The 10,565-nt window shown below is 35.3% G+C and overlaps 1 protein-coding gene across 1 annotated transcript; it reads left to right on the plus strand.

Moving 5' to 3' along the window:
• Positions 1-822: 822 nt before the first annotated feature.
• On the plus strand, positions 823-10,478 carry LOC142553826 (long chain acyl-CoA synthetase 6, peroxisomal-like). Its single transcript, XM_075664326.1, has 23 exons — positions 823-1,174; positions 2,430-2,490; positions 2,595-2,672; positions 2,901-2,972; positions 3,064-3,145; positions 4,349-4,454; positions 4,535-4,611; positions 5,010-5,054; positions 5,149-5,235; positions 5,915-6,004; positions 6,136-6,215; positions 6,293-6,386; positions 7,110-7,198; positions 7,286-7,374; positions 7,747-7,876; positions 7,971-8,089; positions 8,290-8,413; positions 8,504-8,590; positions 8,855-8,958; positions 9,031-9,116; positions 9,688-9,774; positions 10,006-10,092; positions 10,247-10,478. Exons 1-23 carry the CDS (start codon positions 1,057-1,059, stop codon positions 10,343-10,345), a joined length of 2,091 nt encoding a protein of 696 aa, XP_075520441.1. The 5' UTR covers positions 823-1,056; the 3' UTR covers positions 10,346-10,478.
• Positions 10,479-10,565: the final 87 nt, after the last annotated feature.

A 10,565-nucleotide genomic window follows, 5' to 3' on the forward strand; every position in this document is an offset into this window, starting at 1 on the left:
AAAAATCAAGCAAGATGTTGAATTAATAAAAAATTATTTAATGTAAGACACTAAAACAAAAACGGCAAGAACACTATTTTTGGATAAAGACTTCTACATGTTGCTTACCCAAGCAAGAACCTCGATATATGATTATGCCTTAACCCATTGTCTAAAATTTAGGCAAAAACTTTGACACATGAAATCTCGACCTATCACTATGATGAAGAATGAAACTAAACTATCCATAAACTTACATTGACCCATTGCCAATAATCGAGATAAGAACCAAAGGTACCTAGATTCAAACACCACATAGATTTACCTTGATAAGTTCATGATTGGTCACAAGGACCAAAATTCAGAAAAAAATCATGTTTCGAAGACCTCAAATTCAAAGATAAATTTCAAATAAAAAGTCTTCCTTTAATAAAATAACAAGCCTGACCTAATCATAATAGGTTTAAAATAAGTTTGGGCTACATTCTAAGTAACTCACAAAATTAAGTTACGAAATCGATCATGAACTAATAATGGAATCAGATTCAAACGGACTCGATTAAAATAGTGTTGGGTCCATTTTGAATCAAATTTGATTCACTATTGACGTTAAATTCGATTCAACTCGTAACCAAATATATTGGTTCCGGATTAAATTAGATTAAACTAAACCGAATTTAAAATGATTTCGGATTGATTATCATGGCTACATATTGGTCAAAGTTTTATGTTAACCTATAATTTGTTCATACGCATCCAATTGTCGGCATATAAAAGATAAAAAACAGAATAGAGAACCCGTGGAGACTAGTACACCACGGCACCGGCGACTAGTCTTAGTCCCCCCGACCATCGCTACGCTGAAACTTATCTCTTATATATACACACGCACACCACATTTTCATCATCTTTGAAAAGCGTGCCTAATTTATCTTGTTATTTTCAGAAATATATATTTATATCACACAAAGACACCATTTCAACATTCACATTTTTTCAATCTGCGGCTTAGATTTTCGATCCATCGTTGTCTTTATTTGGTTTTTCCAAACGGGTTATTGATTGAATTATAGTTCAATGGAATCGAGGGCTGAGCGGCGGCTGAGATTGATCCAAGGGCATCTCATATCCTCTGAAGATGATGATTCATTGGCACGGTTTTCTGCGAATCCCACTGCTGCTGAGTTCTGTCATGGTATGATCATTTTTTGTTTACGGAAGAGTTCTTATCAATCTTTCAGCTTTCGGTTTTTTTGGGAGTTGAATGTTGTGTTGTCTTTTTTGTATGGCTGCTTTTTAGCACGTGTCCCTATTGTTTGAGCGCGCATTAGCCTTTGTGTTTTTTGGGTGAAAATTGTTCCGCTTTTTAACTTTTTTGTAACGGAGCATTTTAGTTGGTAATATCAATAGTGGTTCTGGTCAACCGTCTACGCTTATGGGAATCAAGATGTACAACTTCGCATGGAAGATTGCATATTGAACATTGATGGGCCACTGATTTCGACTTTACAGGACAATTGAATGAATCCCTTCGATTTCTAGCTTCAGCAGAACCCCAACTTTCCTTGTGGGGGATTGGTTGGGGGTTGCTTTGTTCTCTTTCTTCTGCCATTGCGAGACATTACAGTTTATTGAATCTTACGTTTATGATTCTTTAGGAGTTTTTCTGCCACTGATATGTGATATTCGGCGGCATGGATTATTTCCTGGTTATCTGAATATCCCATTTCTTTTGAGAAAAGATGGGAGTTCTTGGTACCAATGGGCCCCCACTATTTTTTGTGACCTTTGTACCTTCTGCCAAAGCTAATAGCTTGGACAACACGTCATTATTATTTATTAGACAACCCAATATCTTCAATCATATATGTGTCAGATTTTGTGATGGCAATTTGTTTCTTTTTTCCATAATATCTTTTATATTGTGCAAAATTATTCTGTTCACCGCTTTTATTTTTAAATTGAACAACATTTCCTTTTCATAATAGATGATCTGGGCCATTTGGCTGTAGGCCATTGCATGACAGGAGTATTCTTTGACGATTTCTTAGAAATCAGATTACAGACAATACCAGCCCAATAGAACTGGTATTGATCAGTTTTTAACGTAATTTCCAGATTTAAATTTTCTGGAAGATTGGATTTTCTGAAATCTAGACTTGACTCTGTGTCACAACCTTCCTTGTATCGTGTAAAACTGAACATAATATCAATCATTCTCCAAAAAAAGAACTTTACTGGTCTGGAATTTGTGGGATTTTCTGACATTTAATATTAATTCAGAAGACCCACTTTTTTCGCTGAGCCCTCCTCCTTTTAAGGCCAACGTGCTTATGCATGGAGAGACATGCTCATAATTGATTTGATTCTTGTCCTTCGGTCCTTTTTTGGTAGGGATATCCCAATATATATCAGTTTAATTTGGAGAGTAAACTTTTTAATATGTTTAGGTCAAAGATATAGTGTAGTTCTTCCTGAGAAACTGAGGACGGGGAAATGGAATGTCTACAGGTGCTCTAATTTCTTAAACTGAAACTATTTAATATTATTCTATTGTTTGTCTCATGGAAGGTATGCATTTTGACCTTTTCTTTGTAATGCTTGTCTCATGGAAGGTCCACAATCTCTCCATTGAAGCTTGTTGAAAGATACCCTTATCATCCTCAGATCGGCACACTGCATGATAATTTTCAGTGAGAATTCTTGCTGTTTGTCGTTTACCATTCTGGTGTTGATACTTGTGTTTGATATTTATTTTCTAATGAATTCTAGTTGTAGCTATTACGTGAATGTGTTTTTAGGTCCCGTTATTCTTTTTCAAACTATCAATATTCTAATGCTTCCATATCTGTTGGAGAATCTGCTTTTCATTAAACTGTTATAGACTCGTATAGTTCCCATGTAAGGTTATGTACTTCCAGGCATGCAGTTGATAATTTCCAAGACCACAAATACTTGGGAACTCGTATTCGAATAGATGGAACTATTGGAGAGTAAGTTTATCCATGAAATCTTATCTTCTCGAGTCGGAAAGAATTAAACTAAACAAACCTAAATATTGTTTGTTATCCTCATCATGTGAAGCTACAAATGGATGACATACGGAGAGGTAGGCACTGCTCGATCAGCAATAGGCTCTGGTCTCCGCCATCATGGATTACGATCAGTATGTTATTGTTTTCTTTTCCCATTTTATATGTCAATCTTGGCAGTCAGTATGTTCAACAAGTATGATTTGATTGAAATGTTTTTCCATGTCATGACATGAAATTCTCCTTTAAAAAAATTGAAAGAAAATCAAACAAATAAATTAGGGGATTTACCAATCAAATAGAGAAGGGAAATTTATGAAACAGAAGTATTAGCCGCATCCAAGCCTATACAAATATTGGGAATTTAATTGATTGAAATGATGATTTGAGTTGATTTTTGAATGCTACTCTTGACACGAAAGAATAAAATATACTTTAAGCTTGCGTAAAGGTTAAAAACCCAATTGATATTGACATGGAAGCAATTACTCTGTCACATAGCGTACTTTGTTGTTAACAAAGCCTCTGATTACCAAACTCGTTAGTTGCTTGTTAAGTTTCTTCACTATTTCCTGCTCATGAACGTAAAGACTAATTACTAGTAGATGATGCATAATCATGGGAAAAAATGCCCTGGCACTATGGATCATTGTTATATGCTACTTGTCTCGTATTGTATCATTTTTCTCATGTATTAACACCATATATTACCCTTTCATGTAGTAGTTATTCTTCAATACAATATCGGAACTTTTGCAACTCATAATTTTGCAATGACTCTTAAATGATACAGATTTGCGGTTCTTGTCTCTTATGGTAAGATGAATCGAAGGGATAAAAATTGGTTATGAAAACGCATAGTGTAGAGAGCGAAAATTGAAATTATGATAGTGCAATGCCTGTCAATTGCTTTGAGAACTCAAGGGCTTTATAATTAAAACAAAGCTTCATTAAAAACTCGATGTTGAGCTGAATAAATCTGAAGACAAAAGTTTTTTCTCTTCTATTTGTCGTGACAGTTATGGCTCAAATTATATGGTGCTGCAGCGGCCCTAGGGTTTGACAATTATCTCTCCCACCAAATAACTTTTAATAACTTTGATGATACAGTATCAAAAAAAGTAGATGAATTATTATTCTCTTTTTGATTATCTGTCTATGGACTTGTAGCACTGGACTTGTTTTGGAACATCTGTTAAAACTAACAAGTGGCACCTTTCCTTCTTTGATATGGATATTTGAATGTGTATCAAATATTTTGAGTTATCATGCACCATCAGTGAAATATCGTACAGAATCACGAGACTCTGAAGTAACTTGAATTTTTCTCGGAGTAGGGAGCTTGTATTGGACTTTATTTTATCAACAGACCAGAGTGGCTCATTGTGGATCATGCCTGCTCGTCATATTCATATATTTCAGTTCCTTTATATGACACCCTTGGTGCGTAAGTTTGCACTTGATTCATTCTTCTTTAGTCTAGTCACCTTTATTAAACTCGTGACAGTTTGGTTGGTTTGCAGGTCCTGATGCTGTTAAGTATATAGTCAATCATGCCGACATACGTGCAATTTTTTGTGTTCCCAATACCTTGAACACAGTGAGTCCTTTTCTTCCCTGTAATTTTTGGTTGCTCATCTCTGGTAGCATGTGACGATCCATCAAATGACTTCTGGAACACTCACAATTGTGCTAGCTTTTGCTTCCACAACACAAGGCATGGAGATGGTGACAGTGTAGTTTTGAAATCGCTTGTACATTTCTCATTCCTCCTAGTAAACTGAAAAAACTGAAAATAAAATAGCAGACCGTAGTATCAGTATGTGGAGATGTATAAATGGATTTCGATGGCATGATCGTCGTAGCTGTTCTTTCTATTGCACCATTTATATTACCTTTAACTGAGAGAAAGAAACACTATTTGTATTGTAGATCTTCATGAATGTTAATAATTAAAGTTCTGGAATTTTTTTTAACTTATTTGTCTAAATTTTGCAGCTTCTTACGTTCCTGTCAGAGATTCCATCTTTACGTGTTATAGTGGTATGCTTATGAATCTCGTCTGACTTTTTATTTTGTAATAAAAAAAACATAGCGCCATTTCTTTTAATCGTGTCTGAATGTTTCTTAAATTTAGGTAGTGGGAGGTATAGATGAACATCTTCCAGCTCTACCCTCCGCGTCAGGGGTTACGATTATATCATATTCCAGGTTACTCGGTCAGGTAATTGTATTTTCTTTGCAGTGGCATGCTTTCCTTTTTGGAGACTGTGCATTAAGACTTGTGATTTCACTTGACGGGCCTGTGTTTTGGGGCCCATACTAGAGATACTAGTCAATTTTTTTGCTCGCAAAAATTGGTAGATACATGTCAAATTACATTGATAACATGAAATATCAGCCACAAGTACTGAAGTAAAACATGTTCATTACGAGGATTAATACCTTTCCCTTGAATTATGTCTTGCCTTCTAACCTACCCAGTTTAACTCGTCGCATCCAAGCTAATAAATTCTGTCTGTCTGATGAGAGGAGAAAATGGATGTATGCTTCTTTTGTGAATCTTTCTGATGAATGGAAAGAAACACAAGAAGCGTTCATTGTTCCTTGATATTTTACTTGAGCAGCTTGTTACCAGACTCTACAGACACATGAATATGATAACACCATTTTATTTTTAAATGAAACACATAATGGAATAAGAAGATATCTGAGGCTTCCTTCCCACTTCTATATGCAAGAACTCTCGACGAGATTTTTCTTCTTTCCTTAAGTTTCTAATATGTTTTCCGTGTAGTAAATTAGTGATCCGCTTTCTCCGAGTTGGATATTTTCTTTTGGAAAATAATTGCCCAGTGATCGAAAGATCGATATGTAAATACTTTTAGTTTTGTACTTGTTAGGGCCGCGGTAATATGCATCCATTTTGTCCTCCCAAGCCTGAAGACACAGCTACTATATGCTATACAAGTGGTACTACTGGGACGCCAAAGGTGCACTTGTCAATATTAGTTTTTAGATATAGACAGCTGAATCATCCTACTTGAACAATAGGTGGTTATTACAATGTAATACCACTTTTTCTTGTTTTCCCATCTGTTTTATTTTATTTTACTTTGCACAGGGAGTTGTATTATCACATAGAAATTTGATAGCAAGTATTGCTGGAATGACTCATTCAGTCAAATTTTATTCCTCGGATATGTGAGTTTTGTCTTGTATTACATGTATTATTTCTATTTCCCTTTTAACCGTGGAATAACCTGTTACTCTTTGGATAGTTACATATCTTATCTTCCCCTGGCACACATCTATGAGCGAGCTAATCAAATCATGGGTGCGTACTACGGTGTTGCCGTTGGCTTCTACCAGGGGGTATGTGATTCATACATGGCAGATCTTTTTCTTCCAGGGATCTGTTTATACACTTGAGGGTATTCCTGGCTCTGTTATGGTTCATTTCACATGTATACCTGTATGACATGAATAAAGAAAACATACTTCTGAAACTTGATGCTTGAAAATAATCTTCTTCCATAGCTTCTCACCCTCCCTCCTCTTGCTTTCTCTCCACCTTAGATAATTTTCCTGATATATGATCGTGGAACAAAAGATAGTTACATTGTAGAAGAACTGGGTTATTAAGTTTGTGGTTGTTTAGAAAATTGACTAGCTGAGGCATCTATTTTTACTCTCATACAAACGTGAGGAAAGAACTTATCTGTGTTTAGTAATTTAGTACTTAGTTATACTTTTCACTGTGGACTTAAATTATGCATAAAATTGATCAACACCCAGCGACTCAGAAAATCAATTATAAGTGGAATCTGTTTTCGAGTAGTGGTGCTTATACCTACAGAGTGGCTAAGTAGGGACTCACTAGTCACTGAGCTGTGAAAATTATGTTCAGGTGACGAGCATTAAGCCAATAGCCTAAAAATTGGATAGGAATAGCAATGTTCAGCTTTTTGCTGTTAATTGAAAAAGTTAAAGTTTCAGTTTAACAGTTTTCCCGCTGTAAAGTGATTTCTTTGTTCGAAAATTTGAATTGCTATGCCGTATGAGTGCCGTGTGTATGAAATTTGCTACAAACTGCAGGATAACCTGAAGTTGATGGATGATCTAGCTGCTCTAAGACCCACAATATTTTCAAGTGTTCCTCGTCTATACAACAGAATTTATTCTGGGTATCAACTGATTATGTCCATTTAATCATTGCTTGAAACCCTTCATTAAACTCTAGTATGATTTTCTTTTGGGGTGTCCTATTGCAGGATAACTGGTGCTGTAAAAACTTCTGGTGCCCTGAAAGAGAAGTTATTTAATGCAGCATACAATTCCAAAAGGCAAGCCTTGATAAATGGTATGACCTAGTGCAACTCAGTATATTTGTTTGTACAGTTCTTTTTTGAAATCTCTGGTTTCATCATAATGAAAATTTTAGTCGTGGGAAGTGGACATATCTCTCACATCGAAAGAGCCATTATAAATTTTGTGTACATTCTCTGTGTTTTTCTTTTTCAGCAATTATTAGTGCTATGATAATTAGGAATAGCATCTTCGGTTCTAAGATCTATATTGTTTAAGTTCTCTTTGTACTCTACCTATTAATTCCCCTGTTGTTTTTTTTACAGCAAATTATGTAGCGCAGGATTTGGCTTGAGTTGATTTCTTTCCTCATAAAATATGTTTTATGGGGTTTCTGCATATGTTTACAATATTCAGTACATTTTAGGTCGAAAACCATCACCAATGTGGGATAGGTTGGTATTCAACAAAATAAAGGACAAACTTGGAGGTCGAGTTCGTTACATGACCTCAGGTGCTTCACCGTTATCTCCTGATGTGATGGAGTTTTTAAGGGTGTAAGTTTATTATCACATTCTGCCTTTGAGTGACTAATATGACCAGTTCCAGCCATTTTTAGTCTCTCTCTTACTATAAAGCACCTATCTGCAGATGTTTTGGCTGTCAAGTAATTGAAGGTTATGGCATGACTGAGACTTCCTGTGTCATAAGTTCTATGCAGGAGGGAGACAACTTGACTGATCATGTTGGTTCTCCCAATCCTGCATGTGGTAAATAACCAAATTATCCATGCAAATTTCAACACTGTGATGCTGCAGAATTTTTAATGTGTAGGAATTTTTAATTTCCTCACCCTTGAAACTCTTGGAATAGAGTGAATATTAGAGAGCTTAAGAAAATGCAGTATGTCTTAAGATTTTTCCTTGAATGGTATGATGGTTATTTCCAATTGATTTCTTCGTCTTTGCAGAGATAAAGCTAGCAGATGTTCCTGAGATGAATTACACTTCTGAGGATCGGCCTCATCCTCGTGGGGAGATCTGTGTTAGAGGACCCATTGTTTTCCAAGGCTATTTCAAGGATGAACTTCAGACGTACTTACCTTTCTAACTTAGAGTTTAATGTTCTCAGATTGAAGTTTCAATTCAAATCATAGTTACTTTTTTAAATATGATGAATAACAGGAGAGAGGTATTAGACGATGAAGGCTGGCTGCACACAGGAGATATTGGATTATGGCTACCTGGAGGCCGCCTAAGAATCATTGATAGGTAAGTTTTACAATTACTTTAAGACATCCCTGTCCTTGCCCAAACAATGCAATTAGTTTGGGCAGTTTTTATCATCTTTTTATTGACCTTTAAATGTAACTGTTCGGATGAGGACTCTCAATGAGGTTTGAAAATAAAGATATTGGTTTTTTCTTTAAATATCGTTTTTGTTCAAGATTGCTTGAACTGATTTAGTCTGAAAGTGTATTTTTTCTAGTCTGGTTTAGGTAGAGGTGTAAATATTGACTTTTCGCTGTTAAACAGGAAAAAGAACATTTTTAAGTTGGCACAGGGTGAGTACATAGCTCCAGAGAAAATTGAGAATGTCTATGCAAAATGTAAATTTGTTGCCCAGTGCTTCATATATGGTACGCTCATTTTTATCTCCTTCATAAAACTCTCAAATCATTTATTTTTTATTGAAAGTATCATGTTTATAGGTGATAGCTTGAACTCCTGTTTAGTTGCTGTTGTCAGCGTGGAGCCCGAGTCGTTAAAGGATTGGGCTGTATCAGAAGGTATCAAGGTAATTTATACCCTTCTACTTGTTCCGTGGGCAGACAATTATGGTAGCACTGATATATTATCATCTCACGTGTGTGAAGCTGCATTTTCTTGTTCATTTCTTATATATGAAATCTCTCTTATTTACACAGCTATTTATACAAAATATTTATTGTACTCTATCTGCGACAAAGGAAAAACAATCCTAACAATCTTCTAAGGAAACGGACATAAAAAAAATTACGATGTTCTTTTATAATTGGATCTTCCTCAAATATAAGAAACTGAGACATGGAAAATGTTGATTTTGTTGTCTTTTCGAAAGAAAATACGAGGGAAAGGCTTGGACTATTGTCATCATGAGAAATGGTTAATTATGTATGCACTTCATTTCCTTTTGTAATGATAGTTGATCTCATATTCTTTGATTTGATTCTCTCTTACTAAATCCTTGATCTCAATCAAGCATCTGCGAAGTGATGGAATCCATTCACAAAATTTAGGGAACTCGAAGTCGGTATAAAAATAAAAATGACATTTAAGAGGATTCTATCTTATATATGTCATGCTTGGTGAACTTGCATGTATCACAGTATGATAATTTGGGTGAGCTGTGTACCAATCCAAGAGCAAAGGCAGCGGTTCTCGCTGAAATGGATGCTGCTGGAAAAGAAGCTCAGGTAATCTAATTTCACGGAGATTTAACTTTTAATTTTTTCAAAAAAATATTTGGTTTGAAGGGAGTGATCTGAATCAATTATAATATATATATATATATATATATATATATATATATATATATATGTAAATTTCCACCCCCAATGTGAACCTATGACTTGGAAACAAATAGTTCTAGGTTGGACTATACGATTACATTTTATTCAATATTTATTTCTTGCATTGTTGTGCAGTTGAGAGGTTTCGAATTCGCAAAAGCTGTGACATTGGTGCTGGAGCCGTTCACGGTGGAGAATGGCCTGTTAACACCTACCTTCAAGGTAATTCAATTTTGCTTGAAAATTTTAAATCTCGGATGTAAATAAATTTCCGTGGTTGAGATTGCTACAAAGTTCTCCGATAAATTCGTATTTTAAATACTTATTTTGCATTAAAAACCACATATTTTTTGACACTATTTGTTTGGAAACTCAGATCAAGAGGCCTCAGGCAAAGGCCTACTTCGCTGAAGCATTATCTAAGATGTACAAGGAGCTTCCCACATCTGATCCAACCCAACAGCCGATGCTATGACAAGGAGTCTTATCAACCAACGGATATTTCTTGAATTTTTGAGAAATGCTTACAGTTGAAGACGACTAAAATTACTACAGCTTTCACAAAGATTCTAGAGATTGTTTTTAAGCAAGGCTTGCACAAAAATGTAACCAACGCACGCCTTGAACTGTGTTTATGACATCCACAAACATGTATATTTGGGAGAACTAGAACTTGATTGTTTTTAAAAAATATT

The sequence above is a fragment of the Primulina tabacum genome, chromosome 8 (assembly GCF_025594145.1).
Source record: "Primulina tabacum isolate GXHZ01 chromosome 8, ASM2559414v2, whole genome shotgun sequence".
NCBI classification, from domain to species: Eukaryota; Viridiplantae; Streptophyta; class Magnoliopsida; order Lamiales; family Gesneriaceae; genus Primulina; species Primulina tabacum.

Excerpts from the sequence above, each read along its gene's own strand:
- LOC142553826 (XM_075664326.1), top strand. The coding sequence starts at position 1,057 with ATGGAATCGAGGGCTGAGCGGCGGCTGAGATTGATCCAAGGGCATCTC. Across the intron at positions 2,973-3,063 it reads ATAGATGGAACTATTGGAGA|CTACAAATGGATGACATACG; the intron begins GTAAGTTTATCC and ends CATCATGTGAAG. Across the intron at positions 7,375-7,746 it reads AAGGCAAGCCTTGATAAATG|GTCGAAAACCATCACCAATG; the intron begins GTATGACCTAGT and ends AGTACATTTTAG.